At 43.4% G+C, this 23,744-nt stretch overlaps 1 protein-coding gene across 2 annotated transcripts; it reads right to left on the minus strand.

Moving 5' to 3' along the window:
* Positions 1-966: 966 nt before the first annotated feature.
* On the minus strand, positions 967-23,539 carry LOC117492690 (ubiquitin carboxyl-terminal hydrolase 22). Of its 2 annotated transcripts, XM_034143084.1 has the most exons (14): positions 23,060-23,539; positions 22,134-22,166; positions 11,675-11,807; positions 9,528-9,641; positions 9,340-9,441; positions 7,986-8,152; positions 6,431-6,590; positions 5,749-5,854; positions 4,516-4,674; positions 3,384-3,510; positions 2,608-2,699; positions 2,066-2,128; positions 1,418-1,567; positions 967-1,327 (listed from the first exon to the last, which is right to left on the minus strand). In XM_034143084.1, exons 1-14 carry the CDS (start codon positions 23,177-23,179, stop codon positions 1,285-1,287), a joined length of 1,569 nt encoding a protein of 522 aa, XP_033998975.1. In that variant the 5' UTR covers positions 23,180-23,539; the 3' UTR covers positions 967-1,284. The 2 variants fall into 2 exon arrangements, with proteins under 2 accessions (XP_033998975.1, XP_033998976.1); XM_034143085.1 differs by lacking the exon at positions 22,134-22,166.
* Between the last annotated feature and the right edge of the window lie 205 nt (positions 23,540-23,744).

Raw genomic sequence — 23,744 nt, forward strand, 5'->3', positions numbered from 1 at the left:
CAGTCGCATGCAGTGTTGTTAAATGGGCTGTTTTTTTTTTTGTGTTTTTTTTTTTGCACAGAGCATCAAAGGTGTTCAATGAGAAGAGACCACAGCATTCTCACATATTATAAGACCTCATGTATGGAGTCTTCTCTTCATAATGCCACATGAAACCCAAAGCTCACATTCAACATACAATTCATAAACAGCAAAAAGGTGAGCCAATTTAACCATCACCATCATTATACCAACAATTCCACAAGAATGAAAGTATAATACGTCAAACAACATTTCCAGTACCAGGACAGCGAGGGACACATGACTGTACTGAAATCAAAACAATAAAAGAGACAAAAGAACAGTAAACAAAAATGTGATGAGTTGCTAAAAAAAAATAGATATTCCCCGCCCTCAACCAGACTTAAAAATAAAACAATCAACACAGTAAATAATGGAACATGAGCACACTCAGGTCCAAATCTGCTTAGTTTCCATGGCAGCACTTCCCCAGCAACTGGCAAAGGCAGCGTCTCTAAGCTCCCCCATGTTGTTTTTTTTGCTCTTAAAAAATAAATGTATACTAGATTCATACAGTATTTCATAACAAAATTCACAAATGATAAGAATCATAACCATACCTTTAGAAATGTTCTTGCAAAGTTCATAATACGTTGATTTTATTATTCTTACTTTTTTTTTTTTTGCGTTCAGTCCTGTATGCATATGACAACAAACTGTCTTCTATCGAGTTAAATGCTTGGTCAGTTGAAAACGAGAGCACCATGGGAGAGAAATGGAGGGTGTGAGTGGGGGGGTGGGAGGGTGTGAGAGGGCGTGAGTGGGGGGGGCGGGCGGTGAAGGGGGTCAGAATACTGTGAGAAAAATCCAGATGAGCCCGATGGAGATGACGGCCAGTCACACTCAGACCACCCCCTGCAGCAGGTAGGGGGGGGGGGGGGGGGGGGGAAGAGGGTGAGGGGTGGGGTGGGGGGGGGGCCTCTTCCCTCTGCCCAAGCCTGGAACTGACGACGCCCGACTCTTCCTCCTCCTCCTCCATCTCTCCTCTTCATTCAGTTTTGTCAAGTAGATGCCAAGAAGTAGGTCAGTGCTTGTTTTTTTTGTTGTATTCTTTTGAAAGGTTGCATGATTTCACACGTCTTTTTATGTGTTGCCCTGGACTCTGTAGTAGACTGGTAGTCAAAGAGTTTCAGGTAGGTTTGTGTGTTTGTGTTTCATCCTGTCCCCAGGCCCTTGACTCTCTCGTTAGAAGCAGTGGTTCTTCGTGGTAAGTCCTCACAAAGACTACTCGTACTCAAGGAACTGTTTATGGTAGAATAAGAGGTACCTGAGAGACGGGGGAAGGAATACGATGTGTTACAGATGTCATACTGTATAACACTTCTTAGTACTGTTATTGTCTTGTTTCTGGACTCACCCTTCACTATCGAGTACATCCTTAATGCTGGCCTTGGTGATTATGGCGTCATCACATTTGAACCACTGGTCTTTGTGCTGGCGGATGAAGCTGGTGTAGTGGCCACTCTCTAATGTGCCTTGGTGGTTGACCACCGCAAACAAGGAATACCTAGAAAAAACAAACAAAGAGATGTAAATGTGTGTTTGTTTTGTTGTTTGAATCACTTTAGCACAAATATCTCATAAAGCCCCTTTATCCTCCCCATACATGGGTGCCTTCATTTGTCTTGAACGCCATGCTGCTGCTCTTTCAGGTCTTTCCTGTGTATTTAAAACGCCTCATCAATCATCTCCTTGAATACTGACTTTGCGTCTCCGCTACAAGCAACCCGTCAATGGTATTAAGATATTCAATTCCCCGTAAACGTCCTTGAAAATGAAAGCTATTGTAACTGTCATGTATGAAGAAAATTAAGCAGCGTTTAATAGGTTCCAAGTTGATTTCATTTGGGGAAGTCACAGCCGGATGCTTCAGGTCATTAGCATGTGCTGCTGTGCTGGAAGAGACATTTCTACTATAATGTGTGTACTGCTCTGAGGCCGCAGAGTGTTAATATGTGTGTTATATACTAGTTTGCTGTAGTACATGTGTTCAAAAGGTACTCACTTATTGTCGTTGTTTAACACATCAACCGTCTGTTGATACTGCCCGTTCATCCTGCTCTCTTTACTGTCGGAGGCAGAAAAACAAAAGCAAGACATTAGCATTTGTTAAAGCTGCATGCACTGGTAAACATGTTACAATGGCACGAGAATCCACTAGGTGGCAGAATTCTTCTATCTTTGAAAGCCAATATATTCCCTGCCAGCCCCTTAATGATCTTTCTGTCTCTGAACAGAGCTGAATGGATGCTTCTGCCAGGGGTGGGGCATTACTGCAACTGCATGCTTTAATGACATCAATACATGTATTGGAAGCATTGAATAATGATGTTTTGCCCAATATGCAAATATGTTCAATTACTGTGAGTGCAATGTCTGTATAGTGTATCATAGAGTGTGCACTACAAACATTAACATACGATAAACCACGTCAAAAAGCTGCTCCTAGATCTAAACAGAAGACCTGTTTTATCTAGCTTGATGTGGACTGGCGGGACCAGATTCACTATCAGGGGGAAATCTATGGGCCCTAGGTGGGGGGCTTACCTGGATGCCATGAAGGGCGTCATGTCCAACTCTAGGGGGAAGGAAACGTATGTAGTGATCTTCCTCCGCAGTTTGGCAGAGTGCTCAAACCGCTGTAGATGGCCAGAGAGGATGAGAGAGGAGAGGAGAGAGGGGGAAGGGGCAGAAACATGGCAAGAGAGAGAGAGAGTGGGGGGAGGGGAGAGGACACATTATTTAGAAATAACAGACATCACAACATACAAAATACAACGCAGCTAATGAAAAGTGAAATTACATGTTGTGTGCCTCACGTTTGCGCTTTCACACCAATATAATAACAGGATTGAGCTCAAGACAATTTCCTTGGAAGCCTGGTCCCATGAATATCATAAATACGTTATAGACCTTCCCCCCCCCCAATACTGGTATGATAAATAAAACATGGACAGTGGAGGGCTGGACAAGTCATTGGTGTCCTGGGACAATGCGTGAAAGGGATGGAGGTAATGCACCAACAACTGAATCAGATTATCAACACACCTACGCACAAGCAACATCACACACATCTTATGCATCGGATGTAAGGCTGCATACACACAGGACAAAATGGATCACATATATATAGGGATGTAGAAATATCAAAACTGTCAAGAAATAATTTTAAAACGCATCTGCATTTGGATGATTGTTTTTGGACTAACGACAAAATAAGATGTGTGAACGATAAAAGCTCCCCGTACCCTAAAATAATTAAATTGTCAGACAGATAATGTAACAGGAGATAATTGGCAGCACGTTGTCACCGGCCGACTCACTTTGAGATGGAAACACGCTACGATGGGGAGCTTCTTCATTGTCAGCTGTTTGGTGGACTCCTGGTAACTATGGCAACCGCCGCACTTGATTTTGGCACTGCTTCCTAGATGCTCGGGCCGCGTAAACCTGCAGAGGGAGGGTCGGAGCGAGAAGAAGGAAAAAAAAACAAGAAGAGAGGGTGTTAAAGAGAAGACAAAATGTGGGCAAACGAGAGACAGGAAGTGAAAACTTTCAGAAGATTAATTAGGTTCTATATTATTTAGTGGTGTTACATAAACCCTTTTGATCTCGTCTTTGCACCCCGCTAAACCAAGTCCTACAGATCTGAAGTTGATCTGAAGCTGTACGAGGGCTTGTCTGCATGGAGAGTGTTTGTGCAGCCTCTCTGTAAGTCAGACCAACCCAGAGCCTTGCTGGTAATGCCAACGCCTCCATCACCACGGCAACAACACCAACCAGTTCTGTACCTTTAAGAGACTTGCTGCAGCAACTAGGGGTGTGTAAGGTGCTGCAGTAAAAAAAAAAAAGTCAGAAGGAAAGGAGGCGAGAGAAAGAGGGGGAGGATGAGAAGAATGCGAGAGGTAGAGAGTGAGGGCACGGGGGGGAAAGAATTATATGGAGAGGGAAGGGAGGGAGGGAAATAAGATAAGGAGGAAAAGAAATTGCAAGAATGAAGAGGCAGTAGAGGAGATATGAGAGGTCACATCTGCTCTGCAAACCTGGTGAGTGTGGAGAAGATGAGATCCAGGGATAACAGGTTTGTCGTGGCTGAGCAGACACAATACGTGACCTCTCATACAAGCGAGGGGATGATGAGATTTGTTTTTAAGTGGAGACGATTGAAACCCATTAATCTGGAGAGGTGGCAGAAGGATACAGGAAAATACGCCTATTGAAAGAAAAGTACTTCCTTTCCTTTTCCAAATGTCATGACATCATTTATTTTGAAACTAACAACATTTTAATAGCATCATGTTATTGTGTTTTTTGGCAAGAAGCGCTTATGATTTGGCGCTAAGCGTATTCTACAACCCAGGAGATGGGGATTTTAGTTTAGTTTAGATTAAAAAAAAGGAAACCACACTGGCAAAAGATAAAAGGACAAACTGTCAGGTGTCAGCTGATCCGTACCTGCGCAGGCAGTCTGTGAGGGTGGTGGCCCCTGACAGGTGGCTCTCTCCATTCACTGTGCCGCCATCCCCTCCAGGGCTGAGGGGCCAGAAAGGTGTGGAAGAGCCAGGAAGGTCCAGGCTGATGTCCCAGAATGGATCTATCGTCGTGGAAACCCCACTAAGAGGGAAAAAAGAAAAGAGGGATTGATTATGAGTTTGAATAAATAGTGTGCGGTTGTGTGTCATCTAATACAGGTCATGATGAAAGGATGATGACACAGATGGCAATGCCCAAGCTTAGATTCACACAGCCTCTGTAGACACTGATCATGTTTTGGTTTAAAGCCTGCTTGAACAGCGAACAATGAATGGGTGCATGATGTGAATAATATTCCCCACTCAGAGAATATTAGCTTGGGATTTGTATTTTTACAACCCAATACCATTGAGTGATGGTCTGCAGCTGGGGCAAAATGGAGGCTTCAGTGAAGAATGCATGCATTACACACAAATATGCGCACAGGCTGCCGCAAATTACCGCTGTTGATTAGATGAGTCATGGTGATGTTACACCAAGTGGTGCCAGTAGGTGGCTTCTAAGGCAAGTGTGCATGCATTAAGAGCAACCCTGCAGCAATATGGAACCATTACGGTACCATTTCTGTTGCCAAAATAAAGCTTTGGGGGATGCATTTCCTTGTTGCTTAAGGCCTTAACTATAAGTAATCTATCGTCTACAGAAGATGTATCTAACCATTACAGGGCGGTTCAGTTTATGGCAGAGTGATGCTGGAGACAGCTTCAGCAGACTCTCTTCATAGGTAACAATGCACTTTGCTGGGCTTGCCCGCTAGCCTGGACGAGGTGCTTTGCAGTTCAGTGCAACGCGCTAGTGTTAATGTGACAGGACAGCTCTAGGAGGCAGGCAACGCTTCAGTTGTGCTGATGTCTAGACAACCGCCCCCCCCCCCCCCACAGCATCTTTGCAGGGACTGGGCCTTTAAACATTAGCAGTGGAGAGGACACAACCAGTGGTTGACCCACTCTGAGAGGACAGGTGGCGTCCACATCGATCAGCCAAGCGGAGAGAGGAGACTACGCAATCGCAGGACAGATAGATGATGGATGTGTGTATAGAAAAGAAGGGGGGTGCTCCCTCAAGATGAATGGAGAGAAAGGCTTTCAAATGGGACTTCATTTTGAGAAATAGCTTCTTTATTATTTTTAAATTGAAAACAAACAAGAAACTTACTGGCACACTTGACAGGTAACATCTGATTGCAAGCCCCCAGTGAAGATTTGGTCAATGATGCAGTTACAGTGGTTTGGATTGTTGGCCTTCTTCCCATTGTCATCTCCTGTGAAGAGCAGAAAGTATGAATAGACACACAGATAACACCTACGACCTGTTTAGCACCTCTAAAGCGCTCCGTCTGCCGCTCTTTCTCACTTTACGTTTCCCCTGCAGCGGAGCCTCTGTGCCACTTCACAACTCTCTGTGTCGTAGCTAATGGAAGCCTCACTGCAGGGTCTGAGGGTGAGTCAGCCTGTCATTGCACTGCAGCAGGTCCTATTGACATTCCTCACACTGCTTGCTTCCTTTCCCTTTGGTATACAAGATTGCCAGTCTCCTTCAGTATGCTTCCAGTGAAGTGAGGCAGTATGCTCTGTTGGTCGATCTAAAGTACAACTACACATGCCGGATCAGGCAGTAGGTGGCCCACACACTCAATATCACCGACACTGATCTTTGCTGCGTTTTCTATTCAGTCCGACTTGGAAAAGCTGCAATCCTGGCTGATGTATAATAGTAATACTCAAGAAAGCACCTGAAAACAAATCTAGGGTAAACCTTTGAATCTTGCTGAATTTAAAAAGGGAACACATTGGTGTTTATTTTTTATTTTCAGACATTGATTGGTTATATGGCTTACTGATGGTGTCCCCTTTGCAGTGCCGGTGTAGAACATCCAGAGCTGCGATGAGGAACTCGTGGGCGTCTTGTTGCTCGTATCCTGCAAGGTGACGTGCATGAGTCCACACCAGGTGCAGCAGCCGGAAGGGAATGTGGGGTGAACGGTGGCCCGAGTAGAACTGAGAGCGGGGAAGAGAGATGGGGGAGGCGTTGGGGGTGAAGAGGAGAGGGTGGTTAGCCTAGTTTTCCAGGTGTTCTTAGGTCCGACATACCTCATTTTATCACCTCTGTGACAGGCTCATCGCCACAATGCTCACTGGTCATCTATAATTCATTGCTGAACCGTAGCAAACGCTCTGTCAGTAAGACGTGATCTTCTGTCTCTCTCAGCTGCTGCTGCTTTCTACAGACATCTTCAGAAATATGAATTAATTCCAACACGCATCACCTAGCGACAAAAGCTGTAATGCCAGCTCGAGACGAGAGATGTGTGTGATGCGCATATATGTATATACAGTATGCAATTTGTTTTATCTTTATTAACCATGTCTGTATTCTTATGTGTACTCTGTGTTTCTCTTTTCTGTTGCTGCTGTAACACCTGCATTTCCCTACATGGATCAATAAAGGTCCATCTTATCATAAAACACAGTACACAAAGACATGGTTGAACAACGTGATCGTATGGAGCAAGGTTCAACACCGATCAAAGCGGGCCGCGTCTCTTACCTTCAAATATATGAAGCTCTGTGTGTGTGTGTGTGTATAAGTGTGTGTGTGTCTGCAGAGTCAAAAGACAGCATCTGATGACGACATTGGGCTGGTTAAAAAAAGGAATGAAGTTGCGGGATGGAAGTCTGCTAGGAAGACTTGAGTGATAATATGTGTGGGACAGAGAGTGTTTGAATGGATTAGTGTTTCTTGTATGGGTGACCCTGAGTGTTCTGTCTCACACACAGCTGGAATACTCAATCACCGTCTGCCTCTGCGTGATAGAGGTGAGCGATTACCTCCTTCATGTGTTATATATTGTATGCGTGTTGTGTTGATTGGTCGGCGATGACTCAACTCATTATAGCACCACTTGCCATCTGTAGGCCCATATATACTGGGAAGTGAGAGGGTGTAAGAAAAAAAAGCGAGGCAGTGTGGGAGCAGAGCAGGCAGATATGACATAACGTCCAGGGCCGATGAGTTTGTTAGATGCAAAACAGCAAACTTTTGTATCAAAGAGGTCGGCTTAAGAGGCTATAAACAGCTGTGCAACATACAGTCATTTGCATGTACTAAGCAGGTTAGATAAAAGTATAATTCTGCTTATTCATTTGCATGAGGCTCTGTTCATTCCTCTCAGGGAGGATTTTTCTCTCCTCTCCCTGCCTCTCTCTTTGGACTCGACAGAAGAGCTCAACAGTGACTCAGCCTGCTGCAATGCGTTACACTGCGAGAGAAGGCATCACATGGTTTGAAAAAATACCTAAAATTGTACCTCAGTTTGGACCAAAATCATACTTTTCTATGTGGGATCGAGCAAATCTATGTGAAGAAGTTCAAACACTAACTGTGGATCATACCTCTTGAAAGAGCTGCGACATCTCACACACCAGACAGGAGTTTGATTGCATCTCGCACTTGTGTCTGTCGGAGAGAAAGAAGTCTCGCAGCAGCGGCGTGTGTGTGAGAGCCTGAACAATGCAGTTCATGAAACACGTGTTGCCCAGGTTTATTAATCCTCGTAAACCTGCAGGACAAGAAGAGACAAAGACAAGTGTAAGTGCAACATGGCATTGAAGGTTAAACATGACTGTGCTACTTCTGATTCCTAATTCCTAAAAAAAGAGGGAACTTGAATCCCAAATAATTACCTGATCTCTGATTTGACCAAGTTTTATCTGTGGCCAGTTTTATTAGTAAGCAAAACTGAATTAGTAGCCATAAGAACCACATATATGGTATTGATATTTTCTTTTGGTGAGAAATAGACATTTTTCTTTGACTTTTGGACCAAATCTATATTGGTTTTGTTATATATCAGAAAAAGAAGCATCTCACAGCATCACCGTGGATTTACGGAAATTAAAATGGGCATCTTTAATACTTTTAAACTATTTACTTCTTCCGGATATCATTAAATTAATTATTCTTAGAATTAACTGGCAACTTAATGGACAATGTAAATATTTGTTAAGGCCCTATATTGAACCATAAATATAGCACCCACATCTCAATCTTCCTGAATATGTATTACACATAAAAGCCACTGGCACTTTTAAAATATGTTTGCGTATGTTTGTTTTCTTATCAAGGTGTTGGGTCAGGTCTGCCAGCAAAACAGTGTGTATCCTGGAGCTGACTCCAGAGCTGTTAATGGAATCATTTAGAGTGAGAAACGAAAAGCTTCGGTTTTCCAGTGATGGCCAATAGAACAGGTGAGACACAGCCAGGTTTTGGGTTTAATCCAATTGAGCATGGTTTGGTTCTGGAAGAGAGCGCTCAGCGAGAGGTTTATTGCCTCAGACTGGTCCTGGAGTGCACAAACACACAGTCTACTGCACAATCAGGGCTACCAACCAAGCTCTTTGAAGATATAAGGGGTTGAAGGATGGCAGGGTAGAGGGAAAGAACCAAAAGCTCATGTACTTTATCAGAGACAGAATTGGCAGGGAGAAAACAAAGCAACGGATCACTGAGGAAAGAAAACATGTTCTGTGGAGAAACAGATTGAGGGGTGCCTCTACAGTGTCAGAGAGGGAACACTGTGTTCTGCGCCTCGCAGTGCTCTGCCTGTGATGCTGTTGGATCCTGTCGACCTTGGGTATCACACTTTAACGCAAGAGTGACCCCAAGTACACTTGCTCCATAGGCACATGAAGATAACACCCAGCTCTTAAGGATCCCAGAGAGGAAGCTGTGCAGTCTAGTGCTTACCTATGGTACAGTTTGTAGTGATTTTCCTCCGCTTTGGATTGTGTCGTAACAATTCTAGCTCCCTCTTGGTCGGCTCCCATGTTGTGTATTTCTCCCCTATGCCTGTGGATACAAAGAAACACCAATAAGACGGCACGATATAAACTTGTTAGAAAAGATGATATCTGAGAGAATACACAATGCTCTACCTTGCAATTTCCAGGCTTTCCTCTGTTCCTCTTTGGCAATCTGCTCCATGTCTTTGTCGTATATGTAGTCTTGACACACAAAACAATATATTCCACCGTATAATAAGTCTATCGCTGGAAGAAGGGAAGAGAGAGGGAGAGAGAGAGGGGACGAAAGAGAGATTGCACCATAATTACAAATAGATTTTTCCAGCACAGTAACACACATTGGGTTTTATTTTATCGTTCAACCTCGATGGTGCAGCCAGCCTCAAGACAAGCGTTTCTCCGCACTGCATTCCATCTCATCTCATTGCTTGCACTGAGCAATTAACAGATATGAGGGGAGTAGTGATGGAATAGGTGTATTTGTCTCCCACCCCCACCTGGGCGTTCAACTAACACCATCCTGTTCCATTCTCAAACTCCACGGCAACAATACCTCAGCTCTGTTGCCGTGACAACCTATTTTTAGCTTAACTGGACATTTTTCTGTTTTTGGTGCCACCCACACTGACAAAGTGAGCCAACGCATCATGTAGAAAACCTGACTGGTGTTTGTTATATCATTGTCCCAGGGACATGTTGTGTGTGTTTAAGCAAACATGCAAAGAAATAAGTCATGCCGTAAAACTAAAATGAATTTGAAAAACATAACCATCTTTCCGTCTCATCTTTCTTTTCTCTTGTAAAACACGGCGTCATTGGGTAACGATTAAGAGAGAAGAATCTGACATGGCCACGAGGAAGAAGATATAGTCGATTGAGTACTGCACAAGATACAGGCAGGAATTTATAAATCGTACTCATTTGAGTGAAGGAACAGTGAAAATAATCCAAAGACTGGTAGGTGAAAGAAAAGGGGAAGAAGCAGTGTTTCCCACGCATTGACTGAGTTGGCCGCCCAGGTTATTTTAATACTGCATAAGCATATTTGGCAACCCATTTTAGTAGTTGTAATCAATAGTATAATCTCCCCATGGTCTGTTCCTCCCCCACCTGTTCTTTCTGCTATCTCCCGGGATCACTGACAAACACACAGGCATTAAAGAAAGAAAGGTGAGTATCATGGACACCTCTGCACATTCTAATGAACTCATAAGTTATTGTTTCCATGGTCACACATGAGTGCCAATCTTGGAAACCCAACTCTAGCTAGTAAAGATAGCGAGAAGTTTACAATAGAATACAGTTGGGTTGTCAACGTTAGCATGTTGTACGCTGGATGTGCCTCGACCCACATCCTTATTCTAATTCTGTGAGAAACAGTGACAGGGATTAGGTCAAACTAGAATAAAGGACAAGAAGAAGATATGAAAGTGTCCCAAGAAGGAAGGTTGTTAGGAGAGGGACTAAAAAAAGATGTGAAAAGTAGTCCTGAGAGGGCAGCTTGCCATCTAGTAGACAGGGAGTTTGGTTAACTTGATTAGAGGTGGAGAGGAACAGAGCGCCACTGTCAGAGAGGCTCCAGTGGAAAGCTCAGGTAATTAAGACTGTGTGTGTGTGTGTGTGTGTGTGTGTGTGTGTGTGTGTAACCAAACTGTTGAAATGCATTAAATCAATTAAGGCCATTCAGACAGCTACCAAGAACGCCTACCGTCTCCCTGGTTGCCATTTTTAGACGCCCTCACTGGTGTAATATTAAAATCTTGCTCGCTAGTATCATTATCTTATTTTGCATAATTAGCATGTAAGGTTGAAAATAGGCTTTCTGGTAGCTGTGGATTAGCAGTGTCTACTCCTCCCTTGCTGCTGTATGAAAGGGAGAGTAGGAACTTAAACCCATGACATTTGACTGGCTAAGGCGCTCCCACCAGAATGGTAATGTGCTGCAGTTAAAGCGAGGTTCAGCTCCCTGTCTGTCTGAGGAGGAGGAGGAAGTTGCTCAAAGTAATGCTGTAATCCTTTGCTGGTAATAGCTGATGCTGCAGTGGGCCACAGGAGTGCATGTGAATATGAGGAATGAGGTAATGAGACTGAGCCTTGGACGTAGGGAGGGTCAGTATAATGTTTTCGGCCATCCTTTTAGCTCTATTGTGAGCCATTTGTTGGGATTAAAAAATAATTATGATCAAAATTGTATTTTAATTCATACTACACAGCAATTCAGATTTGTTATAGATATAAAACACTTTAAAAAGGAGAGAGAGAGAGTGTGTGTGTCTTACCTAGATTGTGTCTCTTGTTTTTCGCGTGCTCGTGGATGTGTTTCTTCGTAAAACAGCCGAAAAAAACGCAGTAGAGACAAGAGTGGAGTCGGTTCAGGTGGGCACCACACATGTGACAGATGCACGACTTGGCCTGGAAAAGGAAGACAAAAAGGAGAAACAGGGTTGAGGAGGGGGGGGGGGGGGGGGGTCATAAGAAAACATAAGAGAGGACAGTCAGTGTGTTGAGAAAATGACCCTCTGCAGCAGGACAGAGCTATACTGTAGAGAGGCGTACGCTGGCAGAGAGGAACCCCCTGCCAGCTGAATCAGATGTCTATCTTCCAGTCGGTCACACTAACACTTCAGAGGACACGATGCTCGAATAGACCTGATATGAACACAGATTCAAGACTACTGGGCCTGTTGACAAATTCAACGCAGAAGAATGACAGTATATTTCCTCACTGTATCGGTCGCTGTCCAACACATGCAGGTCATGATGGGATTTAATGCTTGGCAGGCTAACTGGAGAAGGCAACCTCAATGTGTCTGAGGTGCTCTCTAACAGCAGCTGGAGTGTGTGTAAATTGATTTGACTTGAGAGGTAACAGGAGAAAATGAACATTACAATGCCTGAAATTGTCTGCAAACCCCTGTCAGAAATGAGGCCTACGTTGGCGTCACAGGAATACAGCTCCACGATTTATGCACAATAGAGATTGCGTTTGGTATAGTGCGCTAAAGTTGAACAACAACAGAGAAGGTTAGTAAGTATAGCATGAGTGGCGATGCCCGACTGTTAGTAGGAAAGGGAGTAAGATAAGAGGGCAAAGATGAAGAAAACAATGTGTGGTGGACAAGTGTAGACATTCTGAATCAAAATGTGATGCTGTGCGTGTGAGCAGGCGCACACGTACCTGATTTGAAGAACGTATTACTGCATTGTGAAGGCCTTAAGACCACAACTGTGTAAGTGGTCTAACATTTAACACACAACCCCAAACAGGCTTCACTGTAAAATCATGTAACACTCAAGCTAATGAACACAGCAATATATGCCTCACAGACATACAGGCTGTTAGACCTGTCTGCTGCTGCTGAGTCTGAAGTGTGTTGGAGCTGTGTGAGGTGTCACTGTCCGATTAAGCAATTTGAAAATAGGTTGTATGAGCCATGAGGAATACACATTCCATTTGATCATTGGTGCTCTAAAATATGTATTATATATTTATGTATTTTAGCAATGATTTCACTTTATACAGTTCCGTTGGTAATGTGAGTGAAAGCACGGAAACAAAAAGTCTGCAAGCCTAATTTGCGAGGCAGAAAGTGAATAAGAGAGGAGAGACAGAGCGATCTAATCAGAACCTTACAGGGTGCAGACTACGCCGCATTGAGCCGCCCACTCAAAGACAGACGACGGAGGGAAAGTAGGTGTGAAGCAAAGGTGAAGAGAAATAAAATGAGGACTATTGAGAACTATTGGCGAGAGAGATTTACCAGTTTTCAGTTTCTGGTACACTGTGTGAAACCAGCCTGGAAGAAAGACTCACACTCCTACACACCTTGCTTTAGCTATTGGATAGAAACTCAAAGAGCCTGTGCAGTATTGTCTTTTGACTGGAAATACAATAGCCGAACCTGATACCATATGACCAACATTAAAGTCTATTGTTGCAGAGAATGTAAGAGGTTTTTGGTCAGTTTCACTTCATTCTCACTGGATGACACATAACCAAGAATGGTCTGTGCAATGAGATGACTACACGACTAAAACCAATACCACTCATGTGCTCAAATAAAAACAGTGGCTATATCACTAAATAACTTGCTATCGTTCAGTGACCCAATACTTCCACAGCCAAGGCCACAAGATTTTAAGTTAATGTCATGTAGCTTTTTTGGGAGCTTATAGTTCCCACTAGAACCAACACAAATGTTGTCAACAGTGGATTTGCAGTGCAGATATCACCTAAAGCCTAAGCTAGTTTCTCTACTTTTTAAATGTTTATGATGAAGCTCTTCTAAAGGGTGGCTTGAAATATTGCTGAATAAATAAATACATACAAATAAATCACAAAAATATCCATTCCACCTAACAGACATGTTTTCAACAACTAAAAATGTTGATGTTAGAGGTCTGAATCTCTCAGCTGAGGGAGTGGTCGGAAATGTTGTGTTTGTATGGAGAAGAAGACAAAATGGAGACGCAATTCAACATTCATTTGCTCTCATCATGGTAGGCTAAGTATTTGGGTGTTACATCAAACACCAGACATGCTACTAGGCACTGCCGCAGAGATGGGCTGCAAAACTCACAGTCAGTCTGTGTTTTGGCTGAGCATTAGTAGGCGTGGGCTGGATTGTGATGACATTGCAGTAGAGGGGATATTCAGGGTCGCAGACACTAAGCTCTGTTTTTATTCCTATGGGTCTGTTAGCCAGCCAGCTCTAAATGGGTGTGTGTTTGGGTCCTGTGAAAGAGAAGGGGCGAATCAGTGTGGTGCTTTTCCAAGTTGGAAATATGGGGAGTGACGGGAAGGAACAAAATGTAGACTGTCACCAAAACCAACAATGTCTACAGCAGATTCTTTGAACATTCAAGGAAGAGCTTGTATCATTGACAGGCTATGAGAAGAGAAGGGCAGGGTGTTTTTAGAATCTAAATGAAACTCTGTTTGCACTACAAATATATAAAAAGATAGAGCACTTTGAATTGCTTCAAATGTATTTTAGTAACACATCTCTAAGCCTATCCTACCTAAAAAGTGATGCTGTCATTCCCCGACTTCACCTCTATTGCACCAGCACTCACAGTAAAAAAACAAGTAACTCTGCCCTTGCCATGCCACGCCTCGCCCGCCCTAACATCCTTCACTGCCTGAACACCCCTTTAGCTGGGAGAAAATCCATCTTGCACCGCCCCCCCGGGACTCTCTGTGGTCTCTCCCTCTCACCATGGTTCACAGGCTGTCTACTCCTTACTGTCAGCAGTCCTGCCTTTCACTGAGCCCAGGGCTTTTAATGTTCTATTAGATCAGCTATTGATCAGCCGCTGGCTCAGATGAATGGAACAAGTATCGGACAGGTAGCAAGCTCACGGCCGCGCGGCATTTCCCATCTGGGATGAGCTCTTTGAGGCAAGCGAGGCTGGGCACCGTGTCCAGGGGAATCACCCACTAAAGTACAAAGCTGCTGATTGATGAAAGAACAGATGCACAAAGGCATTAGCTGGATGAATAGGTCTTTCCAATACATCTTTATAGTGAGGGCAAGATAGCATTACATGCTTTGTGGGTCCACTGAGTGGCCATCAGCTATGACCCATGTTCAACAACAGCAGGAAGCTTTCAATGTTCTAGCTGCATACATATACATCTAAATAAAATAACATCCATACTCAGCTTCGCCGTCTCCTCTTGCATTATTTCAAACTGACTGCATAACTCCTACCTCAGCATTTAGGTTAATTCATTCATATATTCAAACAGAGCCAGTAACGTGATGAGCTGTAACTGAGGAGGAGAGAAAATGACGACAATGATTATGATGTGGACAAAGGTCTGGCTCTACCGAGCACACTCCTGCTGCAGAACCGACCGGGGAGGGGAGAGAGAGTCAATACGGAGTAGAGTGCGGAGTCCGGATATATGAGAGCAGTGACTCACCGAGATGCCTCACACTGAAAAGCTTCCGCATGCTTCTCCACACAGACTTACACATCAATGAAATTAACAATGGCTGACATACATACTGCATATATGCAAAAAAAGACACGCAGATCTTTCCACAGGCTTATATACACCAGGAGATGTGCTATGAGTACTCAGCCCCACATACACCCACACACAGTCCTTTCTGATTCTCTAACTAATACGAACAAGCACAGTGAGGCTGGGGAAGGAGACTGATGGTGATGCTCCAGAAACAGGCTGCCGACTGACCCCGTGGGGCTGCAGCCTGTCAGAGCCTTGGCAGGATGATGTTGTAACCCCCCCCCCTCGCTACTTCCAACTATCCCCCCATGACAAAGCCTTGCCTGCAAAATGCATTCTCGGTGAGCAGCCCTTGGGGGACACACAATACAAATCTTACCATATTCTCTTTTCGCTTCCGTCCTTCATCAGCTCATTGTAACCTCTGTTGACAATGACATGTTTTATGGTCTTTGTATGAGAATGTATTCCCATCACATACAAATGAATCAGTGGGAGGGATGACGGATTGTTGGAGAGTGTAGTTTGGCCTCATACTGTCACACACTGCTATAAGGACATTATGGCTAAAGCCTTAGCTCCAGCCTATGGAGTGTAGCTTCTTGCCGTCTCCGGGTAAATAAATAAAACAGAATCAAATGAGGATGACGTGGAACCAAGCTGTACTCAACGGTGGAGTGGCTTTGGTGCCATGTTGAAAAATGTAGTACAATGCTATGTTGTGGGTGTGTGCATGTTGAGGGGGTTGGTTAAATATAAAGAGGGTTGGCAGCACATGGGATGGATCTGCATAGGTGGGCCTGTGTGAATCTGATTAGAATGAATCCATAAGGGAAACATAGGCAGGCTGTGAATCCGTATTGGTTTTCAGAGATCAGAGGAAGTAGGTGTAAAAAAAGGGGGCAGCAGAAGGGTTTTTACTTTAATTATGGTTTATGGTGATGCTCAAACTGCGCCCAAAAATAGTCCATCAAAAGGATGGACTAGTTGAATACACATGCTTTTGAAACTGCCACACTGTCTAATAAAGACAACAGAGCCCTAACACAAGAGCACCATTCCACATTTATCAAATTCACTTATCAAGGCTACCAAAAGAAAATGGACAAACAAGTTCAGCAAGAGGGAGGATCATTCAGACTGAAGTGTGTTTGTCTGCACAGATGGTTAACTGTCTAGCTAAAGCTTAACAAAAGGGTGTGGGACCACTTTGTTCCATCGAAGGAAAACACATACACGCTGCATCGAAGAGAGACTATTGTCCTGACTTAAACCCAATGTTTATTTATTTTTTATCCACATAGCTGTATCACTGAGCCTTGATCATTACCTCCATACAAATCTATGCGAACAGCCTACAGAAAAGAGGCACAGTGGGGCTATTAGTGCACTGCGGAGTCTTTAAAAGTGACTACATATCGATGAGACCCAAGTAATAAATTATCTGGCAAGGGTTTAATGCCACATCTTCACAAGGACAAAGAACAATTTCCATACAAAATGCCTAGTCCCAAGAAAAGCTGTCACTTGGTCCCGAGGTTTTAACAATAGGGAATAATTGAGTGTCCACACTCCAAGAGATTGATTGCCTCTTGGTTTTGGGCTTGGCCGGCCCCTGGGGAGTGATTGACAGCTCATTAGCCAGATGGTAGAACTGAGGGAGGGTGGACAGCAGCCTCATTGGCCGGCTCAAGTAATGACCAGCATGCTTTGTAGCAGCAGTGTCTTTACTGAGCCTGTTGGACAGTCAAATGAGAAGTACTGTCTCTAACTTTAAGGAAGGGCACACTTTAAGACATGGTCAGGGGGAGAGATGGAAGAGAATTTCAGTCAGAGACAACTTGTAAAAATGCAAAGGTGGGGGGGGTGGGAGGAGTGCTGGATTCAGTTTACTTTTAGGCTAATTAAAACGCAAAGTCATGCTCATCCTCAGGCACCAAGACCAACCATCCCGAATCCATATTAGCCTTCAGCTAATAACAGCCGGAAAAATAACAAATGCTACTTTTATGATTACCATATTAATATACGTTTTCAACCGGTTCCGGAGGAGCTGTCAATATACAGCCTCATGCGGCACCCCACCCACCTATTCTACCACCAATTTCACTATTGTGCCTATGCCAACGTTGCATCTTCTTAGCTCCATTATGGAACATTTCTAAAGCACAGTAAAGAGACCATGCTTTTTGTCAATAGCAGTCTCCTTTAGCATCTATGATCTTAAATAACAGCAAAGATGAACGCACTATGGCAGAGCACGAGGCACAATGAAGACTTCAAGATCACTATAGTGCCTTTATATGATTAATTAATATGCTGATTACATGTGGGAGGTTGGATTCTTTGAGGCTAAACAATTGTGAGGCAGAAGGGGCGACAACGGGACACACAAGTCCCATTTACCAAGAGAGGAAGTTACAGAACTTTACCATTTATTTAGTCTGAGTCACAGAGCCTTGGCTACAGTGACTGACAAACCAAAAGCCACATCAGACAAGACCTGGGAGTGACAGAGCGCACAGACATGGAAGAAATAGGGCTGGAAGGGGCCAGAAACCAAAGTCTGACATCACCAAACCCACTGAGTGTTGTCTGTAAGGCAGAGGAATGAAAGGATGGGATGGGAAGCAGGGAGAAAGGGCGGATTACAGGCGTTGCTATGAATTTCGCAGGATCCAAACATTCACATGAAAACCTCAGAATTGGTATTGCAGTTTTAATGCAGTTTATATTTTGTGTAATAAAACAATTGTAACAACTCAAATACATTATTTTAATAAATGAGAACAGACAAATAGAGAAATGTAATGGGATAATCAAGAGGCAATGTGTGCCATGTCTGCAAATAAAAGAAAAAAGCGAAAGCAAGGAAAGGAGGAACAAAAACCGTGGGAGTGAAAGCAGAAGAGGAAGTCAAGGCTACGAAGAGGCTGAAGGAACAGATCCTAATGCTACAAACGTATGCTGATGAGTCAGAAAGCAGGCCTGTGATGTGATGGAGAATGATCTGACAAAGAGATGTGCTCAGAGAACAGGAATCAGCCACTCTCTAGGGTTGGCTGTGCCTGCATTTCATGTGTGCGTACGTGCAACCGCCCGCATGTGTGCGTGTGTGAAATAAAAGGACATTAGGGAGAATGGAATGACACGAGGAAGTCAATATGTCCTCCTTGAAAATGTATCATTTTCCTACTTCTGAATTCCCAGCAACATCTAGTAACCAATCCTCTCTCATTCCCTCATGACAAGCAGAAAGGGGGTTTGCATTCCTTCATGGCAGCAGTGTTTTAGTAGAGATAGAACCTCCACTTACAGATAGTATAAACCGTATTCTCTGCTGAATGGAGCAGCATACAACATAAATAACCATGACCTTCGTGAATATTCACACCACCATAGCCATTCGCAAACTATAAATCATAAATATGACCAGAGCTGGGCCTGAAGAGGAATACATTCAACCGTCAAAAGCAAGGGCAGGGCAGGTTTCCATCTTGGAGCTGTGCTGGCATCCTTCTGTGAAAGCCTGCTTAAATGGCACATGGCAATCTGGTGTAACATGAATCTCAATTAGGAGAGGAAACATTTGAAATCTGTGCAGACAAAGGCCCACGTGCCGCACTCAAACAACTGCTCACTAGACTCATTAAACATACACACAGTAATAATAGATTAAGAGACAGGAATCAAAGGGAGGACTCAGGAAGATAGAAGGGGAAGCACATCAGAACAATAGTTCCTCCTCTGCAATCTGAAATGGAGCCAATGTTTGTTACATGACACAAACTGACAGTCTGCGGGGGGTGTAGCCCCTCTGGCTATATGACACGTAGCACACCTCGGCTAGAGCAGAATATAATGAAGCAAAGATGAACAAAACAAGTGCACTAACATCAATGTGAAAACACTATTGCATACTGGTTTATTCCTGCCATCTCCCTTAGTAGGACATCTTGAATACTGTGATTCATCTGCATTGAATTGTTTACTCCATGGGGCATTTATGTCACATACAATTATTTGGAATAGTAAGTGTCTGAACGGACATGTTTATGCAAAAAGCCATCAGACTCTAGGCCTGAAAGAGGGTACAACTAAATCAAATGTGTCACCAATTTAAATCAATAATTTATGGCTAACAATTGTGTGTGTACAATAGTGCACGCCCTCATACAATGCAATAGTGAAAACCAACATGCACATCCCAAGCTAATGCGGCATTTCATCTAGGACCATCATGGCAAAATTATTATTATTAATTAATGTTCACTAATTAAGGATAGCAGACCCAAAGGCACAATGGCTTGTGATGTCATCTCTGTAAACTCCTATCTCTGGCACTCTTTCATTTGCTACCCATGGGGGTTTCAGATTGTGCATGCAGAGCAGGTGACAGGCTTTCCACTAATGTGCGTGCACATAGCCTGGGAATTGATTTTAGCTTGAGGTAAAGAGGGTGGCAGTTTGAGGAGAGGCTGCTGAGGACAGACGGTGAGTAAGGGAATGAGGGGGAAAAGGGGGGTTAAAAACAGCAATTCAGGATAAAAGACACGGGCAAGTGAAGCCAGGTCTGATATTATTTTTAAAAAGCATCCCAGTCCCTGAATGGAAATGTTTTTCCACTTCCCTCATTGCAGAATATGCCTCTTTTACAATAGCATTTTCAAATCTTACACTGCTGAAAGACGAACATACAATAAGCAGTGCAGTAATATGCATTGTCACACATACTCAAATACAAATGTCAACATATTAAAGGTGGGGTAGGTAACACTTTTTGTTATATTCCATGGAATGCTCTTAACATCCCGATAGCAATGAATACATTAAATGCTTTGACAATAAATACATAAAAACATGTCATCTGTGGAAGCCGTGGCGCTGTAAAAAGCACGACCAATTATTTTAGCCGGCCCGGCTAAAATAACTGGATGGCCTACCTGCCTGTCAGCCTTCCATCTGTGCACAAACTTATCTCGTGCCCTCATTGGTCATGTGCGCGTTCGTGTGTGTTGGAGGAGGGGCTCTGTAAGGAAGTCTGAAGGAAGGGGCAGATTTTTTTCGGCTGCGTAGTTTCAAATTCTAGCGCACTCGAGCTGGTTCTTACCTACCCTACCCTACCTTTAAGGAGAGATGCAGGATTTGTATGTGTATTCATTCCACAATTTAAAGATACCAGGATGTGATGTAAAAGCTTCTGGTCTTCTAGCTCATATTTCTGAGCTGAACAAAATCAAATACTGTCTCGCCTCAGGAGAATGCTCTGGATGCGTACCTCTGGAGTAGCACTACACCTGCTCTGCATGTCGGAAGGGTAAAGAGTCTCGTGAAGGAGGCGTGAGACAGGATTTGTAATCCCATATAGCCATCTTTGAGTACAATTAGGCAGCAGAGAGAAAACTGCATTCAGTCACTCTCCTTCTTCTCTGTATTAGTCACCTGTACAAACAGTGTGTGTGGGTCCATAAGAGCAGAGCAGAAACCCTTAGTACATAGCGTTACAGATATTAGACAGCTGTTAAACAACATCCCAAGCAAATCTAAAAGGATGGAAAAATTGACTTTAAAGGACATTTATCAACTTCAATTCCAGTTTTCAGTAATGCAACCACATGACTAAAGCTCAGAACATTTACGAAATATTAACATAGCTTGCGGCATGTCTCATAAATGAAGGAACATAGAAGCCTTTCCTTCATTTACATTTGTGATATCAGTTATGTAAAATGGTGTACTGCGGCACAGTAGCATGCGAGAGGAACATAGTGGTGTAGGTGGTGCTCATTTTTGGTGGATGACAAAGCATAAAAATATAACGCAATCCAGCCTGAATCCACCCCTGACAGCTCCCTGCCATGTACAGGGCACGGTAGATAAACAGGGAAGAGACATTTCACAATACCCCTCAATTATATATCAGTGTTTATCTCAAAATGGCAGTTTTTTTTTTATCAGAGGTAAATCTTAGTAGTAAAGTGGTTGTAGCACTGGCTGTGGAGCACCTCCTCTTGGTAAAACAAGTTGCCGTGCTGAGACAATTAGGCCTGAATAACTGATACAGACAAGGCTCTCGCACAAGTTATCGAAAGGCCAGGATTGCAACAGCTAAACATGCATGTGTGGTTGGGCAGAACATTAAAACTTTGAGAGCAACAGAAAGTTGTTTAACCGACTGACTGAGCTCCTGTTAAATGAAATTCCTGCCAGGTAGAGTGTGTGAAAGACTAAATATTTGTTATTAACTTTCATCGGATGCGGAAAAAAACGATTGCATTGTGATTAACTCACTGCATTTGAGGACAGGCCATACATTTTCAGATGCTCTCTATCAATGTGTAATACTAAAGGACAGGTACATCAGGGTGTAAAAAGCCTTACTAAAAGACATAAAGAAGGCTGTTTTCAAACTAAAGCATGTCACCACAACACTGTATAAACAAAAAGTCCATCGACTATTTTGCACTAGCCATTTGCTTTGACATGCCTGCAATGTAACTAGCTATGTTTTTTTGCTGTTCTGCTCATAGACCGCCCTCCCACCCTGTAATCTCCCTGGCTGTAGCTGTGTACCACAGCAGAAACAGGGATGGGTCTGAGTTATTCCGCTACGTAGTTTCACATCTAATATTCAGTCCATTAAAAGAAAAGGCACTGAGGCACAAAGATAGGTGAGCAAGAAGAGAGAAAGCAAGCCAGTTTGTACTCATCTGAACTACAGTATGTCAGTGAAGATGAGGAGGGGATAAGCATCAACTCACCAGCTCTGTCCATCCTGCATCACTCTGAAGCACCTATTATATCACAACGACATAAAAATGTATGACATATATAAGAGAAGAATGGGTTTTTGTGTAACAGTCAAGCAAGCTACAAACGATGTTAATCCACAATAAAATTGAAGAATGTAATCTTGTTTTTTTCAAAATGAACATCATGGCACACAATAAACAACAAATGTATGTTGAAAACAAACAAAAAGAGGAGAAATGGTGTGAAAATGAAAGAAACTGCAACACTGTCCAGAGATGACATCATAATGTAGAAAGCTATTCGGATCTGTGTAGGCCGAGCAGGTGTGGGATAAGCCCAAAAATAAATTGGCAATGAAGTAATCAGCTGACGTCCCAGTATCCCTCGTGAGGGAATGACCAGTGCAGAAAATTACACTGACCTGGGACGCCCAGGAAAGAACCGCTAATCTGTGGACCTAGTGTGTGCGTGTGGAGACACAATGGGTACATTTGGTGTGGTAATGTTAGCCTATAGCCACAACTCTCCTCAAACCGAAGTTTAGCCATGCGGCTAACTGCTCAGCATCTACCAAAGAGAAATGCTAAGTTAACTAACCGATTGACTTGCAGCAACATGTTTAATAATCATTGCTCGAGTTAATAAGCAGAAATTAAACAAAAGAGTTAAGATGGCAGAGAAGCAAACAGTCTCCGCAGCTCGCCAAGCTGTCTTGCTAGCTAACTCACCGGTGATAACCTAGCAGGCTAACCCTGGTAGTCGCAACATTACTGCTGCAAGAGTGCAGTTTAACTTCAACCGCTAATTTGTTCGACCCGTTCATTGTTTGTGCTTCATGTGGGGAATAATTTGCACTCCAGTTCCGTGTTTGTCGGTGCCACATTCAAATCATTTCACTTTTCTGAAGCTAACGTTGCAGTTCCTGTGTTTTTACCTTGCGTCTCCTGGCTTCAGCAGTACCACTCCAAACAAAGCATTGGTATATGACTCGAAGATTTTGTTTCCAATTATCCACCTTATAACCGTTCACATGGGAGCACCCGGCCGGACTCATGACAGACAAAACATTCAGTTTGGGTTTTTTAGGTGACAATGAAAAGTCTCCTGGATGATTCACTTAGCTAGCTACCTAGCACGAACTGTATGTCCAGAAATGGTTTCCGTTTGGAAATGGGACAATCGATGTAGTATCCAAAATACTCCTCGGGCATCTGACAAACACGGTCTTTGATTAACTAGCTACACATCATGTAGTCACCTAACGGAATTATCACTTCTCTAAGATTTCTGCTCCTCTGGCTGTTTTGACAGTTGTCTTTTCCTTTAGCGTTAGCTCCAGTTCCACTCCGATTAGTTAGCTTTCTTTCTCTAGTTAGCCTGCTAACACTCAACTACAGCTTCACAATGCCCGCCCAGCGTACACCGTGATTTGTCAACACAAAGACGTTACGTCACTACGTTGGTTCGCTGCGCACGTTGGGTGCGCTTGGTTTGGATCCCAATGTGTTCCGTACGTTCCGTGTGGGTGCATTTATTATTTTAAACATAGGATGCATCAATGGCGTTGCCGTAACATAAATCACCTTCCTTACAGGATAGGGTGGAACATATATCAAAAT

Source organism: Trematomus bernacchii, unplaced genomic scaffold (assembly GCF_902827165.1).
Source record: "Trematomus bernacchii unplaced genomic scaffold, fTreBer1.1, whole genome shotgun sequence".
Lineage (NCBI taxonomy): Eukaryota > Metazoa > Chordata > Actinopteri > Perciformes > Nototheniidae > Trematomus > Trematomus bernacchii.